We start from the raw sequence: 21,758 nt of genomic DNA, 5'->3' as shown, positions 1-21,758 counted from the left end.
GGTTTGGATTGAGAAAACTTTGTGTTAAAATAGTACTTCTATTGTGTACAGTGGGGTTGGACTGCCCTTACCATTTAGCTTTAAGAGGGATGTGCAGTCACAGATATCGAATTGTTTTCAGAAAGAAGTGCACACGTACTAGTTTCTTAAAATGAGTCTTTTAGCTTCTAAAAATGTGTAGCTTTTTATATCATGTTCTTCTGCTTTAGACAAAAAACATATGCTAATAAATATTACATAGGTGGATGAATGGATTAAAACGTAAGAAAATTGTTCGGAGGGTGTAATAACTGAATGTGAATTTCTGTTGCAGTATGAATACTTCAATGCTGTTCTCATAAATGAACGAGATGAAGAAGGAAACTTTTTGGAACTGGGGAAGGAGTTCATTCTAATGCCAAATGACCACTTCAATAATTTGCCTGTGAACATCAGCCTGAGTGACGTTCAAGTACCAACCAATATGTACAACAAAGGTTAGCTAATATCTTCTTTCTCTCAGCATTCCACGAGTTAAAGATGTGCGGCAACATGTTGTTAATAAATGACTATATTTTATAAACTAATTCTGTATTTTGTTAAGATTAGTTTCTCTCAATCTTCAGATGAGGTTATCTTCAGAGCTGTAATTCTTACGGCATTATTTCTTTTCTTCTATGACAACATGTATGGTGACCTAAAATAGTCAACACTTTGCATATGTATTTTGCAGCACATATTGTATCAGAGGAAAACTTATTTAGGGCAAATTGTTTTCCATAGTTTCCAGATCAGTTGAACAGGCCTTAAACTGTCATTCATTAGTTAGGCTCTCTATTTGCCATGAGCCTAAATGCACCTTTTAACATGACAGAGAGTAAAACCATTACGCAGGTAGGAAAACTCTCAGCTGTTTATAACTACAGCTGCTGCTGTCTCTTAGGTGACATGTACAGCAAGTTAATTTTAATAAGTTATCACACTTGATACTGAGTGGTATACTTGACATGTAGTGCATAATGTATATGCCTAACAAATGTCTGATCTAACAAACTCCAAGTGGTTTGAGCCTGAATATAGGGAGCACGAACTAACTCATAACAGCTCGTTTTCATTTTCCCCTTTGGAATTTCTTGTTGTCCAGTCATCAGAATTCAGTCTCTATGTCTGCTTATTGCAATTATAAAGCAACAATCAATTTAATTTTTTGGGCCAATCCAATGATGAAATGTATTAAGTTATAGCATACAAGTTTACAAACTGTGGTCTTTGGAGCCGTTGTCAGTGATCCAGGGAGAGCTGCCTGGTCACGTGATGCTGGCTTCTCATTTAAACTGTGTTAAAAGACAGCTAAAAATGCATTCAATACTTTCCAAATGCTACAATTCCATGTCAGCAATTGCGGTAATTGACGCAGGGATGTTGTGTAATCGCAAATGAAAAGGGAGATAGTCCAAACAATTTGGACTGAGAGGAGAAGTGATTCATGAGGCAACCTTTCTTCTAAGATGTGATTCACACTACAGAGAAGCCTGAGAACTCAGAAATTGTAGAGAAATGTTTAAATTTCGGATCACAAAATAACAAAGCTTTACAGAGAATATTTAAAGGTTTGCGAGATGATTGAAGTGGAATATTTTAAAGAGATTTAGAAAAAGCTTTGAAAACTATCAAGTAATTTCTGTTGCACTTTTAAAAAGTGCTAATATTTTTCTAATTGTGCCTATCTCTAAATGAGCTCATTCCAGACTTTCTATATTCATATTGAATCCTCATTAAAAGAAAATCAAAAAGGAAATATTATTGTGATGGTTGCAAAGGGATTTAGAAATGCTAAATTAGTCATATTTGTAGGGAGAAGTTAAGTGGCTGAGCAATTGAGGTGATGGGGATTTTATTAAAATGTGAGAACCTCCTTCCTATTCAATATTATGCAGTACTTTTCTGTACAGAACTACTTTTCAGACTCTAATGAACTACACATTCAAGTCTAAGTCAACTGGGCTGTCAATTCATGTTTTGGCCACTCATACAGGATCTGCCTATAGAGATATATGAGGGAACTCCATGATGATGATTCCTGTCTCCACTTTGCCTAATTCAAACCAGCCAAAATAATCACTTTGTACAGCTGCAGAAACATTTTTATCTTTCAAATTTTTTCCAACTGCTGAAATCTGGATTATTGCTGATATTTTCCTAAAACAGACACACAGACCTAGCTTGGATGTTCACGTTGACATTCCCGCAGCAAAGAGAGGTGATCCATATACTTAGGCTTTTTGGCGCACCATACTCGTGTTTATCCATTACAGTGGTATGGTGCTCGATAGCTTAATCAAACCATTGGCTTAAGGCATAGGCCCTGGATAGTTATGGATTACCAGCAAAGCACCTGCATAACAGAGAATGTCCTTTGGTCGGCTGAGTCTTATGTCTCATTTTGTTGGATTCAGAGGGGATTGGCAAAACCACACAGTATTGCCAACCAGAGTATTTGAAATCATGAGTCAAGCCCCAATAATAATGAGATTGGCTTAAAAATCATAAGACTTTTAAAAATAATAAATTTTGGGGATGTTTTAAAATATTTGACCTCTGTTGTTTGTGCCTAAATGGTATTTCTACACTGCTATAGAGCTCGGGCCAAGGGGCTGTTTAATTGTGGTGTAGACGTTCGGGCTTGTGTGCAGTCTAAGCTCTGGGACCCTCCCACCTTGCAGGGCCCTAGAGCCTGGGCTCCAGACTGAGCCTGAATGTTTACACCACAATTAAACAGTCCCATAGCCCGAGCCCCGGAAGCCTGAGTCAGCTGGCCAGGCCAGCCCGGGCGTCTAACTGCAGTATAGACACATCCTTAGAATTCACATTTTCAAGCTTTTGTCTGCAATCATGAGGGCTAGAAATTTACTTGGGCTGGAAAACAATGAGATTTCATGTAATTCCATGAATCCCAGACTTGGGACTTAAAGCAAGACAGCAAATATCAGGAGTTTTGTGATAAAACCAGAAGAGTTGCCAATACTGAATGCCACTGATATTAGTACAGATTGTGAATTCCTAGATACCATCAGAGATATTCGGCAGTGCTCCCATCAGTGTCTGGTTGGGTGGGCACAAGTGGCAGAAGGCCGATAAGCACAGCAGAACTTATCACTTATTCAGATATTACAGACTGCTCATATATAGCAGTCTACATTTATACAGCACTTCACAGACCATAGGTAAGACACATTACATTTGTGAGGAGCTCACAATCTAAAAGCTAATATGCAAAATGGTTAAGAAAAAACACCCAACCAGCTTTAAAAAAAACAGACAACCCAGCCCAGCATGGAAATATATATAAGTAAGTTTATATACAAGCTGTTTGACTGAGTGAAGAGCACCTATCCATACTGTAAAGGTACATTTAAATATGCAACAGGGGAATCACTTACTAAATAATAGGAGTTGTGCATAACTATATTCTCTTTCTGGTATAACTTTCTGATCCTAAATTTTGTATTGGTGTGAGGGTTGGTCTGATTATTAGTGTGCCATTACCAAGTGTGGTCTTGGATGGTAGCTGTCTCTCTTTCCCTGTGTCTCCTGTGTACTAGTCTTACCAAACAGAGTACATTAATTAACAAGATATGAATCTTCACCACTGTAATGCAAAGCTATTGATCTTTAGAATGTGAAGCCAGTACAAGTATGGGGCTGTAGTGAACAGACAGATGTTTCTGAATTCCTATAATGAATATAACTGAAGGAGTTCTGAAGCAAAGTGGGATGTTAGTGTGCTTATTTATATGTTAAAACACACAACACTCTTCCAGCGCTCAGCTGGTTCACCAGGAGACCCGTGTTCTGTTTCTGAGTGCAAAGTTAAATGTTTGGGAACACTTGCAGGTGTACTGAGGTTATTTAAAATGCAAAAGTTTGAGGAAATGGTGCTGGGAAGTATCTGATTACAATAATGTTTTGCTTTTTCAAGCAGTTTAAAAAGCATAGAAGTTGAACTGTCATTATATAAGAATTGATAGACGATTTCGTAAGACTCAAGATAAGGTGCCATTTTAAACAATGAATAAATTACGTAAAACCAGTGTGAGATCAGAATCATCCCTTGTGTATTTTAGAAACACTAATAGTCAGATACTTAGGTGTGTCAGAGCAGTGCTAAGCCACCTTGGGAAATGGTGCATAGATGGCTTTTTGACACCTTTCCACCCTCAATCTCTCCTTCCCCCATCCTTGAAGACTTCCCGGAACCAAACGGTCAGTTAGAGCAGCTTCAGGGTTACTGTAACTTGCATGAGCTGATAGTGACTCCCATGGAGCAGCTCTCCTGGCCAGGATTGTTGGAGTGCATTGTGCTCTGGCCCTGCATCCTCCCCAGTACTCCTGCTTTGCCAGTTGGTGGGAAGCAGGTAGCTAACTGGGGGATCCTCAGCTGCTACTTAATTATTGCTTCAAGGCCCATTTGTGCTACTGTAGTGGTACAAAACAAATTTACTAGAGGCCAAATATATGGACCAACCTCTGTAACATCTCTCAGAAACTAGTTTCAGCAGCAGGAGTCTGATGTCCAGTTGTGGGAGACAGCAGACAGTAGTTTGAGTCCCAAGGTTGCCATTTAAGATATTATGGGCCTGATCATGTTCTCATACCACGTATACACCTGTGTGACTTGTTGAGTTAAATGGCATTGTTCAGCTTTACTGCGGGGCAAATGAGAGCGAACTCATTCCTACAGTTGAACAGACTGATAGTGAACAGAGATAATAGTGCTTTTATGGTGAAATAAAATGACAGACCCAAATGGTTTCAGATCACTGCAGCATTCAGAATACAATCTGGCTTTACTAAATCTCTGCTTTAAGTAAATATGTTCAGTATAAACAATGACTTCACTATAAAAATGCACTTTATGGCATTCACAGTAATTTTTAGCCATGGTCCAAACAGGGAAGCAAATCATCACAAAGACATTTTTAAAGCATGAACAGTTTGTTGTATAAAAAATTAAATACACTGTAATGAGGTTGGCTTTTCCATCTGGTCATGTGTCTGCTACCTCAGTTTCCCCAACCCAGTTTCCTGAAGAATGCACAAAGACTTGCATGGATCCAGGACACCACCGTCTTTGAGTCTAGTTTATTAACAACAGTACAGTGTCAACTCAGATAGAAATCTTTCCCACAGACTTTACAGTTTCTTCCCAAACCACAGTACTGATGTCTGGACTTTGCTAAAGCTTCTCCCAACTGAGGCTTCTATTCCTGCTCCCTGTAGTGTCTCCCTCCAAACTTTCTGCTTAATTGGTGAGGAGTGCCTCTGCTAGGTCCTGACCCTGACCCTGACTCTGGTTTTCTCTACTTTATTTGAACAGGCTCCCTCTTAAAGGAAGTGCTGTCTCCAGGTTATCATGGAACTTGGTCACCTGACCCAGCTGCCAGCCAAAGCTGTGAAGCAGGGTTCATGGATCCATGTATGTGCCTCTAGACTCCTACCACACTGTTTACTCCTGCTGTGTCAGTGCGCAAGTTCAGAATTAATGTCCTCCACAAATTCCCTCCCGCGCCCGCGCAGAATAATTTATTCTGATGGGGAGTCGAAGGGAAGCCACAGGAAGGGCATACTGCAGTTACACCTTTCACCCACCAGGGGCTGATGTGGCACGAGAAGAGAGGGCAGCTGGCTTACTGGCTGGAACTAAAGTCACAGGTGCCAACTTTTTTCTGCACCGGTGGATGCTCGCGCCCCTGGCCCTTCCCCCGCCCTGACTCCACCTCTGCCCCAAAGTCCCCGCCCTAACTCCACCCCTCCCTGCCCCTATTGGACCCCTCCCCAAATTGCTACAGCGGCCCTGCCTCCTCCCCCAAGCGTGCTGAATTCCCCCTCCTCTGTCCCAGGCTTGCCGCGCGAAACAATTGTTTCGCGGTGCAAGCGCTGGGAGGGAGTGGGGAGAAATAGGACCCAGCGGCACTCTCAGGGGAGGAGGTGGAGGTGGAGTGGAGGCGGAGGTGAGTTGCGGCAGGGGAGCAGGGTGGGGAGCTCCTGGTGCATGCAGAGCATCCACCAATTTTTCCCCGTGGGTGTTCCAGCCCCAGAGCACCCATGGAGGCGGCGCCTATGCCTAAAGTTACAGACTTAGGGTATATCTACACTATGAAATTAGGTCGATTTTATAAAAGTTGATCTTTAGAAATCGATTTTATACGGTCAATTGTGTATGTCCCCACTAAGCGCATTAAGTCGGTGGAACGCGTCCTCAGTACCATGGCTAGCATCGACTCACGGAGCAGTGCACTGTGGGCAGCTATCCCACAGTTCCTGCAGTCTCTGCTGCCCATTGGAATTCTGGGTTAAACTCCCAGTGCCTGATGGGGCAAAAACATTGTCGCAGGTGGTTTTGGGAATATGTTGTCAGTCTTCCCTCCCTCCCTCCGTGAAATCAACTGCAGACAATCATTTCGCGCCTTTTTTCCTGGGTTACCCATGCAGACGCCATAGCATGGCAAGTATGGAGCCCGCTCAGCTCACCGCTGCTGTTGTGAGCATTGTAAACACCTTGCGCATTATACTGCAATATGTGCAGAACTTGGCTAAGAGATGGCAGCACGAGGACGATTGTGAGGAGGACATGGATACAGACGTTCCTGAAAGCACTGGATGTGGCAGTTGGGACATCATGGTGGCAGCGGGGCTGATTGATACAGTGGAACACCGATTCTGGGCTCGGCAAACAAGCACAGACTGGTGGGACCACATAGTGTTGCAGGTGATTCCTAGTGGCTACGAAACTTTCGCATGCGTAAAGCCACTTTCCTGGAACTCTGTGAGTTGCTTTCCCCTGCCCTGAAGTGCAGGAATACCAAGATGAGAGCTGCTCTGACAGTTGAGAAGCGAGTGGCAATAGACCTGTGGAAGCTTGCAACACCTGACTGATACCGGTCAGTTGGGGATCAGTTTGGAGTGGGCAAATCTACTGTGGGGACTGCTGTGATTCAAGTAGCCAATACAATCACTGACATTCTGCTATCAAGGGTAGTGACTCTGGGAAATGTGGCTTTGTCAATGGCTTTGCTGCAGTGGGGTTCCCTAACTGTGGTGGGGCAATAGATGGAACGGATATCCCTATCTTGGCAGTGGAGCACCTTGCCAGCCAGTACATAAACCACAAGGGATACTTCTCAATGGTGCTGCAAGCACTGGTGGATCACAAGGGATGTTTCACCAATATCAACATGGGATGGCCGGGAAAGGTGCATGACGCTCACATCTTTAGGGATGCCGGGCTGTTTGAACAGCTGCAAGAAAGGACTTACTTTCCAGACCAGAAAATTACTGTGGGGAATGTTGAAATGCCCATAGTTATCCTTGGAGACGCTGCCAACCCCTTGCTCCAATGGCTCATAAAGCCATACACAGGCAGCCTGGACAATAGTAAGGAGCAGTTCAACTATAGGCTGAGCAAGTGCAGAATAGTGGTAGAATGTGCCTTTGGATGTTTAAAAGCTCACTGGCGCTGTTTGCTGACTAGGTTAGACCTTAGAGAAACCAATATTCCCATTGTTATTGCTGCTTGCTGTGTGCTCCATAATATCTGTGAGAGTAAGGGGGAGATGTTTACGGTGGGGTGGGAGGTTGAGGTAGATCGCCTAGTGGCCGATTTTGAGCAGCCAGACACCAGGGCGATTAGAAGAGCACAGGTAGGCGTGCTGCGCATCAGAGAGGCTTTGAAAACCAGTTTCATGACTGGCCAGGCTACCATGTGAGAGTTAAGTATCAGAGGGGTAGCCGTGTTAGTCTGAATCTGTAAAAAGCAACAGAGGGTCCTGTGGCACCTTTGAGACTAACAGAAGTACTGGGAGCATAAGCTTTCGTGGGTAAGAACCTCACTTCTTCAGATGCAAGTAATGGAAATCTCCAGAGGCAGGTATATATCAGTGTGGAGATAACGAGGTTAGTTCAATCAGGGAGGGTGAGGTGTTCTGCTAGCAGTTGAGGTGTGAACACCAAGGGAGGAGAAACTGTTTCTGTAGTTGGATAGCCATTCACAGTCTTTGTTTAATCCTGATCTGATGGTGTCAAATTTGCAAATGAACTGGAGCTCAGCAATTTCTCTTTGGAGTCTGGTCCTGAAGTTTTTTTGCTGTAAGGCTTGGTCTACACTACCCGCCCCAATTCGAACTAAGGTACGCAACTTCAGCTACGTGAATAACGTAGCTGAAGTCGAAGTACCTTAGTTCGAACTTACCTTGGTCCACACGCGGCAGGCAGGCTCCCCCGTCGACTCCGCGGTACTCCTCTCGCCGAGCTGGAGTACCGCAGTCGACGGCAAGCACTTCCGGGTTCGACTTATCGCGTCCAGACTAGACGCGATAAGTCGAACCCAGAACTTCGATTTCCAGCCGTCGAACTAGCTGGTAAGTGTAGCCAAGGCCTAAGATGGCAACCTTTACATCTGCTATTCTCTACCTACGCTATATTGATGACATCTTCATCATCTGGACCCATGGGAAGGAGGCCCTGGAAGAATTCCACCATGCTTTCAACAGCTTCCACCCCACCATCAACCTCAGCCTGGACCAATCTACACGGGAGGTCCACTTCCTGGACACCACCGTACAAATAAGCGATGGCCACATTAACACCACCCTATACCGAAAACCCACCGACCGCTACGCCTACCTTCATGCCTCCAGCTTCCACCCCGGTCACACCACACGATCCATCGTCTACAGCCAAGCACTGAGGTACAATCGCATCTGCTCCAACCCCTCAGACAGAGACCAACACCTACAAGATCTTCACCAAGCATTCTCAAAACTACGATACCCACACAAGGAAATAAAGAAACAAATCAACAGAGCCAGATGTGTACCCAGAAGCCTCCTGCTACAAGACAGGCCCAGAAGAGAAACCAACAGAACTCCACTGGCCATCACCTACAGTCCTCAGCTTAAACCTCTCCAACGCATCATCAGTGATCTACAACCCATCCTGGACAATGATCCCTCACTTTCACAGACCTTGGGAGGCAGGCCAGTCCTCGCCCACAGACAACCTGCCAACCTTAAGCATATTCTCACCAGCAACCACGCACCGCACCATAACAACTCTAACTCAGGAACCAACCAATGCAACAAACCTCGATGCCAACTCTGCCCACATATCTACACCAGCAACACCATCACTGGACCTAACCAGATCAGCTACAACATCACCGGCTCATTCACCTGCACGTCCACCAATGTTATATATGCCATCATATGCCAGCAATGCCCCTCTGCTATGTACATTGGCCAAACTGGACAGTCACTACGCAAGAGGATAAATGGACATAAGTCAGATATCAGGAATGGCAATATACAAAAACCTGTAGGAGAACACTTCAACCTCCCTGGCCACACAATAGCAGATGTAAAGGACCATGTGAGAGTTGTTTGTGTTTCTCCTTGATGCAAACCCACCCCCTTTGTTGATTTTAATTCCCTGTAAGTCAACCACCCTCCCTCCTTCGATCACAGCTGGCAAAGGAAATAAAGTCACTATTGTTTTGAAACCATGCATTCTTTCTTTATTAATTTAAAAAAAGTGAGATACCTGACAAGGTAGCCAGAGTGGGGTGGCGTGGGGTGGCGGAGGAGGGAAGGACAAGGACATATTGCTTATTGTAGCCACACTACAAATCAAAACTGTTTGAATGAAAGCCTTCTGTTGCTTCAATGCGACCAAAATCCAGGACCATTCGCTGCCATGCTTTGTGCTGCAATGATTCCAGACTACTTGCTACTGGCTTGGAGCGGTAAAGAGTCCTACCGTGGAAGACTAAATAAGACAGCCCTCCCCAGAAACCTTCTGCAAAGGCTTTTAGAGTACCTCAAGGAGAGATTCGTGGAGATGTCCCTGGAGGATTACCGCTCCATCCCCAGACATGTTAACAGACTTTTCCAGTAGCTGTACTGGCCGTGAATGCATCCCAAGTCTTCATGGCAAATCAAACATTAGACACTGTTGCTTTTAAACCCTGTACTGTAGTTACAAATGTGCACTCACCAGAGGTGCCTTCTCTGCCTTCAGGGTTGGGGATCCCGCCTTGGAGGGTATTGGCTCCAGGGTGATGAAAAGCTCCCGGCTGCCAAGGAGAATGGATTCACCGCTTGCCTGCTGCACATTCTCCTCCTCCTCTTCTTCATCCACAAAATCCTCCTCCTTGTTGTGTGAGACTCTCCCCTTGCAGGTGTCCACAGACAGTGGTGGGATAGTGATAGGGTCCCCCCCTAGAATGCCATGCAGCTGATCATAGAAGTGGCATATATGCAGCTCTGTCCCAGAGCGACCGTTTGCTTCCTTTGTCTTTTGGTAGACTGGCCTGAGCTCCTTAACTTTCACGTGGCCCTGCTGTGTGTCCCTGTTGTAGCCTCTGTCCATCATGCCCTGTGCGATTTTGGCATATATATTAGCATTTCTTCTTTTTGATCAGAGTTCTGCCTGCACAGATTCATCTCCCCATACAGCAATCAGATCCAGTGTCTCTCATTCGGTCCATGCTGGAGCTCGTTTGCGATTGTGGGGGGAATGCATGGTCACCTGTGCTGCTGAGCCTGCCACGCTGACCAAACAGGAAATGAAATTCAAAATTTCCTGTGTACCTGGCTAGTGCATCGGAGTTGAGAGTGCTGTCCAGAGTGGTCACATTGGAGCACTCTGGGATAGCTCCCGGAGGCCAATAACGTCGAATTGCGTCTGCACTACTCCAAATTTGACACAGCAAGGTCGATTTCAGCACTACTACTCTTGCCTAGGAGGAGTACAGAAGTTAATTTTAAGAGCCCTTTAGGTCGACGGAACTGGGTTGGTTGTGTAGACGCATTCATTATAAAATCGACCTAACGCGGCTAAATTCGACCTAACCCCATAGTGTAGACCAGGGCTTAGTTACAAGAAGTTTGATGAAATAACTAAATAGACACTACAAGTGAAAAGTGTAATTTTTCTTACCAACAGAAAGCACGTAGGCTTAACTAAGTTGATTTAAGTTAATGGAAGATTTTCTTTTGTACACATTTCCAGTTCACTATATGCAACCTTGTCTGACTCACTGAGTTTTATAATGCAGAAATATTTCCTAGAGGATAAACTTTCATTCAATTAGCACAGTTGGCAATGGAATTAAATGTGCTTTATAGCGCTGCAAAACTTAGTTATCTATTGAGCTGTTTTGTTCTGTGTTAAAAATACTTACAGTAAGAAATTGGGATGGAAGGGAGTCCAAAGCTACTTAGTATCAGATAAAATACAGATTTCAAAAATCTGACTGCTCTATTCGCTGTTTGCCTATTTATTTTAAATATGTTTCTATTCATATTTTGGAACACATCTTTTTACAGCAAGTGTGCGAGTGAAAACACTTATGCAATAATACCTTGAAGCACAGTATTATGAATCTATAGTCATCACTCCCCAATTAGTTTCAGCCAGGATTCCATTATATCCTTGACACAATTTTTCAAATAATGCACATGCAGCCCATTACTTAGTGTGTGCTATGTGTCCTCCTCAGTGCTCAATTCACAGAGGATGTAAGTCTAAGGCCTCTGTTCAGCAAAGCACATCAGTTTAACTTTAAGCAAATGTTTCATCCCATTGACATTAAAGTTCTTCTTCGAGTGATTGCTCATGTGTATTCCACAATTGGTGTGAGTGCTCGCAACGTGCACCGGTGCTGGAAGTTTTTCCTCCAGCAGTACCCCTAGGAGAGCGCCCCTAGTGACCACTGGAGTGGTGCCTCCATGGCGCGGTATAAGAGGCACTGCGCACTCCCCCCACCCTCAGTTCCTTCTTGCTGCCAGTGAAGGTGCTTCGGAACTGCTCTGCTCCAGCTTGTCTGCAACTCTCCTCCAGAACTCTTGTTTGTTCAGTGTAGTAGTACCTGTAGTTAAAGTAGTTTGATTAGTTTTAGTTTAGTTTAGTGCACCCGGGCCAGGGCATGCCCCAGGTTTTAAGTCATGAGACACTTGTAGGTGACTGATACCAGTGAGTGATCTGCACGTGGACTGTTTACACTGTTTGTGTGAAACCCATCTCAGCAATCACTGCAAGATTTGCAAGTCGTTCAAGCCTCGGACCAAGAGAGAAAGAGACGATCGGCTCCGAGCCATCCTGATGGAGTTGGTGTTGACCTTGACTCCGGCGTGCCGCTCGGAGTTGGCACCGGGTACTGCGGTGTCGGTGCGTGGAGACCCCCTGGCGCCATCTACCAGTCGGCACTGCTCCACGTCCGTGGGGCATGCCAAGAAGCCTAAGAAGACGCCTTTTCTGTCGCGGCACTGGAGCAAAACCGGGGGAGAGGCTAGACCCATGTTGGGCAGTCCTCGGTCCCCATCGGCCTCTACGCCTCCGACTCAGGTCGAGCGGAGTAGCCCGGCCCATTTGGAGCAGGCTTTCCTGGATGTCCGGATACCCTGCACACGAGAGGTCCTGCAAGCGGTCCGGGACATTTTGTGCATGCAAGTACCAGGGGCACCGCCAACGCTGGCTCCACGGTCCAAAGGCAAACTGCCGCTGGGATCTCTGCAGTCACCCCCAGCTCAGTACCACTCAAGGTTGAGGGAATGTTCCCGATGCCGTTCGCTGCTCAGCGACCATCCCGTGCGAAGTCCACGCAGGTTGCCGTCGACCCCCACCAGGTTGTCTGGTTGGGTTCCGACTGACAGAGACTCCAGGCACTGCTCCTCCTTGAGGAGTGGACACCGTCGAGACCGAGGCAAATGCCGCCGAAAGTCCTTGTCTCTGAGGGATTATTGTAGCCAGTTGTGAAACGAACGTCAACACCATTCCCATTCGTCATCTCGCTCCAGGACCCCGCCACAGCACCGCTCCCGCAGCCCATCGCCTCGCCGTCATGGACCCGCCTGCCGGAGCCGATCACGGAGCAACTGCTACCGGCAGTACCGTTCCTCCACATCAGGATCATGGTCTCGTGGTTGGCACTGTTTCCGGTGCTGCTGCTCCTCCCGGTCCAGGGACAGCAGCAAGTCGTACGCCAGCCCGGCCTCCCTTCGTAGTCATTGATCGATGGGACAGGCCAGCCAGGCTGAACAGCCTGCTCGGACCGGGGCCACAGCAGGTGCAGTGGCACCAGGCTCTGGGGCTGGCACAGTGGAACTAGTGCGCCCCATGGCCCCCGACACAGCCCCCGGTGAGAGCTCGCTCGGTGGCCGGAGCCTCAGAACGGCTGTCGGCCTCCCTCTCCTAGTCTCCAAGGAAGGAGTCGGTGGGACGTGCATCTTTGGTGCCGGGCCCAAAGAGCGACCAAGTGGTGGATCCTCTGGGGCCGGTGGACACGCGAAGTACCGCACCTGCCTCCTCATGCTCCCCTGATGAGGCAATTACAGCCCCTCCTCGTTCCGGCCCACAGGAGGACTCTAACGCCCACCAAGAGCTATTGAAAAGGGTGGCATCAAGCCTCAATCTTCAGGCAAAGGAGGTGGAGGAGCCCTCAGACTCCCTATTCAATGTCCTACCCGCCTCGGTACTGGCAGGGTGGCCCTGCCACTCCATGAAGGGGTAGCAAAAATTTCAAATCCATTGTGGTAAACCCCGGCCTCCTTGCCCCCCATCTCAAAGAGAGAGGAACGCAAGTACTTTGTGCCCGCCAAGGCACCCACCCTATACACCCACCCTGCCCCTAACTGGTGGTCGAGTCAGTCAACCACAGGGAGCGGCAGGGCCAACCAGCCCCTACTCTGAAAAATAAAGATTCAAGGAGGCTGGATTTATTTGGGAGGAAAATTTATTCATCCTCGAGTTTCCAGTTACAGGTGGCAAACCATCAGGCTCTCCTGGGTCGGTATGAGTTCAATCTGTGGGGCTCTCTGCCCAAATTCGAGGACTCCCTCCAGGAGCGTGACAGGAAGGAGTTGAAAACTCTGGTGGAGGAGGGTACAGCGGCTGCCAGGGCAACCTTGCAGGCAGCGTTGGATGCGGCGGACACGGCTGCATGGTCCATGGCCTCCGTGGTGTCCATGAGAAGGGCGTCGTGGCTCCTGCTGTCTGGGCTGTCCAGTGAGGTGCAGAACTCCCTGCAGGACCTCCCGTTTGACGGCAAGACTCTGTTTGTGGAACAGACGGACATAACACTGCATGGCCTGAAAGACTCCCAAACTATGCTTAAGATTCTTGGCCTCTATGTTCCAGCTCCAGCTAGACCTACATTTAAGCCTCAGCAGGCTCCCATCCAGGCCACTCACTCTAAATACGAGCCCCCTTATAAAAAGTTGAGGGACTATAAGAAATGCCCGCAGAGGCAGTCCCTGTCTCCCCCCCCAGCCTGGGTCCTACAAGGGCAAACAGGGGGAGAAATGGGAGTTTTGATGGGAAGCCCGGGAGCAACCTACCAGTTCACATCAGGGATCCACCCGCAATAAAGCTTCCCTTCTCCAACTGGTTGTGTGCTTTTCTCCTGGAGTGGTTGTGGCTTACCTTGGATCATTGGTTCCCAACACCATCTCCCGAGGTTACATCCTCCAATTTACCTCTACTCCACCCAACCACCCTCCGCCCCCATCCCTCCGGCGGGACCCCTCTCAGGAGGCCCTGTTCGAGGAGGAGGTGGGGCGGCTCCTTGGCTTAAGAGTAGTGGAAATGGTGTCAGCGGAGTTCAAATGCAAGGAGTACTACTCCCGCTATTTCCTTATCCCAAAGGCAAAAGTCGGGCTCAGGCCCATCCTGGACCTGTGAGGCCTGAATCAGTGCATGGTAAAGTTCAAGTTCCGCATGGTCTCTTTGGCCTCCATCATCCCCTCTCTGGATCCCGGAGACTGGTATGCCGCCCTCGATCTGTAGGACGCATACTTCCATATTCATATATTTGAGGGGCACAGACGCTTCCTCCGTTTCACGGTTGGGCAGGAACACCACCAATTTATGGTCCTCCCATTCGGCCTGTCCACTGCTCCCAGGATATTCACAAAGTGCTTGTCTGTGGTGGTGGACCTACCTCAGACATCATGGGGTCCAGATCTTCCCTTATCTGGATGACTGGCTGGTCAAGGACAGCTCCTGGTCGCAGGTGCGGTATCACATGGCATTCCTCCTGTCCACGTGCGCCACTCTGGGCCTGTTGGTGAACGACACCACATCCACGTTAGTCCCGATACAGCGCATATAGTTTATTGGGGCAGTCCTGGATGCCATGTTGGCCAGGGCCTCCTTCCCACCGGACAGGTTCGAGACCCTGAAAGGGCTCATTGACACAGTCACAAGGTTTCCAGTGACGACAGCCAGAGCGTGTCTCCAGCTCCTGGGTCACATGTTGGCATGCACGTATGTGGTTCACCACGCCAGACTCAGGATGAGGCCCCTCCCCTTCCGGTTGGCCTTGGTGTTCTCCCAGGCCAGAGACAGGATGGACAAGGTCCTCACTGTGTCTGAGCCGGTGATTGCCTCCCTACAATGGTGGTCCTCCCCGGGGGACATGCTCCATGGGGTCCCATTCAGGGGCAAGCCCCCATCGGTGGAGCTGGTGTCCGACGCTTTGGACCTGGGGTGGGAAGCCTATGTGGGGAACGTTCAGACCCAAGGTCTGTGGTCTGCACAGGATCTTGCCCTGCATATAAACGTCAAGAGACGAAGGGAGGTCCAGCTGGCGTGCATGGCCTTCCACTCGCACCTGGAGGGCAGAGTGGTCAGGGTTCTCACAGACAACACGGCCTCGATGTTTTACATCAACAGGCAAGGCGGGGCCCACTCCTCTGCCATCTGCCAGGAAGCTCTCAGGCCATGTACTTCTGTATAGCCCATGACATTTGCCTACGGGCCCACCACCTACCGGGCTCCCGGAACTCGCAGGAGGATCGACTGAGCCAAGACTTCTCCTCTCAGCATGAGTGGTCTCTACACCCAGAGGTGGTGCACAGACTTTTCCAGGAGTGGGGAACTCCCCAGGTGGACCTGTTTGCGACTCGGCAGAACTGCCAGTGTCCCCGGTTCTGTTCCGAGAGGGAGTGGGGTTAAGAATGGGCACTATCTCCGATGCCTTCCTCCTATCCTGGTCAGGCCAGTTTTTCTATGCCTTCCCCCCGATCCCACTGATCGGCAAGGTACTGGAAAAGATAAAGGTGGACAGGGCCCGGGTACTCCTGATTGCCCCGGTGTGGCCCAGGCAACATTGGTACGGGACCCTCACGAGCCTGGCGGTCGCCCCTCCATGGCCATTCCCGCCCCGCCCAGACCTGCTCTCCCAGGACCAGGGCTGCCTCCTCCACCTCAGCCTAGTGGCACTCCACCTCCTGGCATGACTGCTCAATAGTTAGGCCGGGAGTAGAGGACGTGCTCGGAAAGGGTTCACCGTGTCCTCACGGAAAGTAGGTGACCCTCCACACATTGAGTCTACTTGGCGAAGTGGTCTTGATTTTCCCGATGGGTGGCTGAGCGGGGCATTTCCCCCGTGGCTGCTCTGATCTAGCTCATTTTAGACTATCTCCTTCACCTTAGAGCCCAAGGCTTGGCGCCCTTGTCCGTCAAGGTGCACTTGATGGCCATATCAGCCTTCTACCCGCCAGTGCAGGGGCACACGGTATTCTCCCATGCTATGAGTAGCCGATTCCTTAAAGGATTGGATCATCTCTTCCCGTACGTTAGGCCCCCAGTTCCGCAGTGGGACCTGAACTTGGTGCTGATCCAGCTGACGGGTCTCCCCTTTGAGCTGTTAGCTACGTGCTCCTGGTCGCACTTCTCATGGAAGGTAGCCTTCCTGGTGGCGATCACGTCTGCTAGATGGGTCTTGGAACTCAGGGCCCTGACCTCCAAGCCCCTGTATATGGTGTTCCATAAGGACAAGGTCCAGCTCCAACCGCATACTTCGTTCCTCCCGAAGGTAGTTTCCACCTACCATGTGGGTCAGGACATCTTCCTGCTGGTCCTCTGCCCCAAGCCCTATGCATCCAGCGAGGTGCGCTGCCTTCATACGCTGAATGTGAGATGGGCTCTGCCTTTTTACCTGGAATGGACTAAGCCATTCAAGAAGTCTTCGCAGCTGTTCATCGCCTTGGCCGAACACATGAGGGGTTGGCTGATCTCCACTCAGTGGCTCTCCAACTGGATCACCTTGGGCATCCATACCTGTTATGATCTGGCGGGAATCCCTCCACCCTAGATTGTGAGGGTACACTTGACTAGGGCGCAAGCCTCGTCGGCTTTTAGACTTTTTAGCCCATGTCCCCATTCAGGACACTTGTAGGGCTGCCACATGGTCTTCAGTTCACATGTTCACCTCTCCTTATGCGATCATCTCCCAAACTAGGGATGACGCCGGGTTCAGCAGGGTGGTACTGCGTCTTGGGAACTCCTCCAACAAATATAGCTTGGAATCACCTATTGTGGAATACACATGAGCAATCACTCGAAGAAGAAAAGACAGTTACCTTTTCCATAACTGGCGTTCTTTGAGATGTTTTGCTCATGTCTATTCCACACCCCGCCCTCTTTCCCCTCTGTTGGAGTTGTCTTGCAAGAAGGAACTGAGGGTGGGGGGAGCGCGCAGCACCCCTTATACTGTGCCAGGGAGGTGCCACTCCAGGGGTCGCTGGGGCGCTCCCCTATGGGTACTGCTAGGGGAAAAACTGCCAGCATGCCAGCCGGTGCATGTGGTGAGCACGCAAACCTGTTGTGAAATAGGCACGAGCAACACATCTCAAAGAACCCCAGTTACGGAAAAGGTAACTGTCTTTTATTTGCTTAAGGGATGGACTTAAGCACGTGGTTGAGTGTTTCGTAAAATTAGTGTGTTATATCTTAAACTGAAGCTGTAGAGGTTCATGCTTTAATCCCGGAGGTCCTGTGTTGAATCACTGATGATGACCAAGATGTGATAGATGTTTCATATGTGACAGATATGGTGGGGGAGGTCATATCTTTTATTGGACCAACTTCTGTTGGTGAAAGAGACTCATAGACTTTAAGGTCAGAAGTGACCATTATGATCATCTAGTCTGACCTCCCGCATGATACAGGCCACAAAAGCTGACCCAACCCCTTTCCCTTGACTCTGTTGTTGAAGTCCCCAAATTCTGTGATTTAAAGACTTCAAGTCGCAGAGAATCCTCCAGCTAGCGACCCCCGCTCCATGCTGCGGAGGAAGGCGAAAAATCTCCAGGGCCTCTGCCAATCTACCCGGAGGAAAATTCCTTCCCGATCCCAAATATGGCGATCAGTAGAACCCCGAGCATGTAGGCAAGATTCTCCAGCCAGACCCTCATTGGCCATTGATACTATTTACCAGCGATGGCACGCTGTTGATTTGACTAAAATCACGTTATCCCATTAAACCATTCCCTCCATAAACTTATCTAGCTTAATCTTAAATCCAGACAGGTCCTTCACCCCCACTGTTTCCCTCGGAAGGCTGTTCCAATATTTCACCCCTCTGATGGTTAGAAACCTTCGTCTAATTTCAAGCCTAAACTTCCCCACGGCCAGTTTATATCCATTCGTTCTCGTGTCCACATTAGTACTGAGCTGAAATAATTCCTCTCCCTCCCTGGTATTTATCCCTCTGATATATTTAAAAAGAGCAATCATATCCCCCCTCAGCCTTCTTTTGGTTAGGCTAAACAAACTGAGCTCCTCGAGTCTCCTTTCATATGACAGGTTTTCCATTCCTCTGATCATCCTAGTGGCCCTTCTCTGTACCCGTTCCAGTTTGAGTTCATCCTTTTTAAACATGGGAGACCAGAACTGCACACAGTACTCCAAATGAGGTCTCACCAGTGCCTTGTACAACGGAAGCAGCACCTCCTTATCCCTACTAGATATACCTTGCCTAATGCATCCCAAGACCGCATTGGCTTTTTTCACTGCTACGTCACATTGCTGACTCATAGTCATCCTGCGGTCTACCAGGACTCCGAGGTCTTTCTCCTCCTCCGTTACTTCCAACCGATGCATCCCCAGTTTGTAACTAAAATTCTTGTTAGTCATCCCTAAATGCGTCACCTTACACTTTTCACTATTAAATTTCATCCTATTTCTGTTACTCCAATTTACAAGGTCATTCAAGTCTCCCTGCAGAATATCCCGATCCTCCTCTGTATTGGCAATACTTCCCAACTTTTTGTCATCCACAAACTTTATCAGTTTGGTTCCGAGGTCAGTAATAAATAGATTAAATAAAATGGGACCCAAAACCGAACCTTGAGGAACTCAAGGGTGACCTCCCTCCAACCTGACAGTTCACCTTTCAATATGACCCGCTGCAGTCTCCTCATTAACCAGTTCCTTATCCACCTCTGGATTTTCATATTGATCCCCATCTTTTCCAATTTAACCAATAATTCCTCGTGCGGTACCGTATCAAACGCTTTACTGAAATCGAGGTATATTAGGTCCTCCGCATTTCCCTTATCTAATAAGTCTGTTACTTCCTCAAAGAAGGAGATCAGATTGGTTTGGCACGATCTGCCTTTGGTAAAACCATGTTGTAATTTGTCGCAATTGCCATTGACCTCAAGGTCCTTAACTACTTTCTCCTTCAAAATTTTCTCCAGGACCTTGCATACTACAGATGTTAAACTGACAGGCCTGTAGTTACCCGGGTCACTTTTTTTCCCTTTCTTGAAAATAGGAACCACATTAGCTATTCTCCAGTCCAACGGTATCACTCCCGAGTTTAAAGATTCATTAAAAATTATCGCTAAGGGGCCTGCTATTTCTCGCTCCAGTTCTTTCAATATTCTTGGATGAAGATCATCCGATCCGCCCGACTTAGTCCCGTTAAGGTGTTCAAGTTTGGCTTCTACCTCGGATACGGTAATCCCCCCTCCTTTATTCCCCTCTGTCACGCTGCCACTATTTCTAAGCCCTTCATTTGCCTCATTAAAGACCGATGCAAAATATTGGTTTAGATATTGTGCCATGCCTAGATTATCCTTAATCTCCACTCCAGCTACAGTCTTCAGCGGTCCCACTTCTTCTTTCTTTGTTTTCTTCCTATTTATATGGCTATAAAACCTCTTACTATTGGTTTTAATTCCCCTCGCAAGGTCCAACTCTACACGGCTTTTGGCCTTTCTCACTCCATCTCTACATGCTCTGACCTCAATAAGGTAAGTTTCCTTACTGATCCCTCCCCTCTTCCACTCTTTGTACGCTTTCTGTTTTTTCTTAATTGCCCCTTTGAGACGCTTGCTCATCCAGCTCGGTCTAAATCTCTTGTCTACTAACCGTTTTCCCTTTCTCAGGAAAGCTTAAAAAGGGGATGCGTTCACTGCAATAAAAGACCCGCAGCATGGCTGCAGCTGGCCCTGGTCAGCTGTATTGGGCTCAGGCTGGGGGGATATAAAATAGCAGCGTAGACATTTGGGCTCAGGCTGGAGCCTGGGCTTTGAGATCCCACGGGGGGGGGGGGGGGGGGGAGAGAGAGAGAGAGTCTCAGAGCCCAGGCTCCACTCTGAGCCCAAACATCTACACTGCTATTTTTATCCCTGCAGCTCAAGCCCCACAGGTGTGAGTCAGCTGACCTGGGCTCTGAGACGCGGTCCTGTGGTATTTTTAATCTCACTGTAGACATACCCAAAGAGAGATTCTTCAGGTTGTGTAAACTCTGTGTAAGCTTGAAATCCTGTCTCTTTCACTAACAGAAATTGGTCCAATAAACGATATTAGCTCACCTACCTTGTCTCTCTCATAACCTGAGATCAACATAGCTACAGCAACACTGCAAACAATTTCACAGGTGCACATTTGAAAGTGACATACTTGCGGCAATGAGGGAAAGACCCAGTGTTACACACTCAAATTGGATTTGCACATGCACATTGACTCTTTTTTTGGGGCTCTCTTCATTGCTCCCCTATAACTATTAACATTAATTTTCACTTTTGGCCCAAAGTTTGAAGAAAATTGGCCAAACGGCTTATGAGTTTAATAAAAGTTCAATAAAAGTGACCTGAACTGAAATTTTGATCAGTGTGAAGGAGAGCAGAATTTATCACATTATACATAACAGCAACATTTAAATGCCTTCACGTACAGTGAAATCTGTTCTAATGACCATCTCCAGTAAATGACTTTCTGATTTAAGTGGCCACTTTAAAGCATCCCCATGCATTTTTACTTGTTGCTCAACATGTATTAAAAAAAACAGCCCTTCCGGATGAGCTGAGATGTGTTCACATGAGTCTGTCATTCTTTAGAAATCTGAGCTATTGACTACCCCATCCAAATGTGATGCACTCCGTTGTATTGGTGAAGTTTGTTCTACGGCAATGAAATGTAAACATGTTAGAATCAATTACTGATTTTAATGGAACATTGTCAAAATACAGCACAGAATATCTTCACAATCTCTCAGTAAAGCTGGAAAGTTGCTCTCCAATTTGGCTTTATAACACAGAGCTGTGTTTTGATTTTCTCTTTTATAGATTATGAAAATTATGCAGACTTTTAGCACACTGTTTACAGAGATTTGTTTTAAATGTTGAGACATCAGAATTATTCAGACTTAATAAATTTCTCCTTTTACTTTTCTCTATAATTGTGTCTGACATTAACTTAAAGACTGCCAGTACATGTGAATGATATTGCTATCCCTTAGATCACCTAAGACAAGCTTCAGAGGATACTGTGTGATTTGAAAAAAAAACCTTTTGGGCCACAAATCTTTTCATTTGTTTTTTTTTAAAAAGTGACAGTTCTGTACGTAGGCAGATAATATAGTCCAAGCCATCTACTGGCAGCTTGATTCAGATACCCTTATTTGCAAAGGCATCAGCAGTGTCAGCCAA

General features: G+C 47.3%; 1 protein-coding gene across 8 annotated transcripts in view; it reads left to right on the top strand.

The window, feature by feature from the left end:
- Nucleotides 1-21,758, top strand: part of CACNA2D3 (calcium voltage-gated channel auxiliary subunit alpha2delta 3) — a 713,664-nt gene that overhangs the window by 291,925 nt on the left and 399,981 nt on the right. For all 8 annotated transcript variants that reach the window (XR_004646516.1, XM_034776516.1, XM_034776515.1 and 5 more), the window contains exon 5: nt 314-476. Coding sequence is in view for 7 of the 8 variants with exons in the window: in XM_034776516.1 (XP_034632407.1) it covers nt 314-476 (163 nt within the window). In the remaining variant the exon portion in view is untranslated. The remainder of the gene's footprint in view (nt 1-313; nt 477-21,758) is intronic.

This window comes from Trachemys scripta, chromosome 7 (assembly GCF_013100865.1).
Source record: "Trachemys scripta elegans isolate TJP31775 chromosome 7, CAS_Tse_1.0, whole genome shotgun sequence".
Classification (NCBI taxonomy): Eukaryota; Metazoa; Chordata; order Testudines; family Emydidae; genus Trachemys; species Trachemys scripta.
The sequence above is the reverse complement of the archived record's forward strand: the minus strand, read 5'-3'. Positions and strand labels throughout refer to the sequence as shown.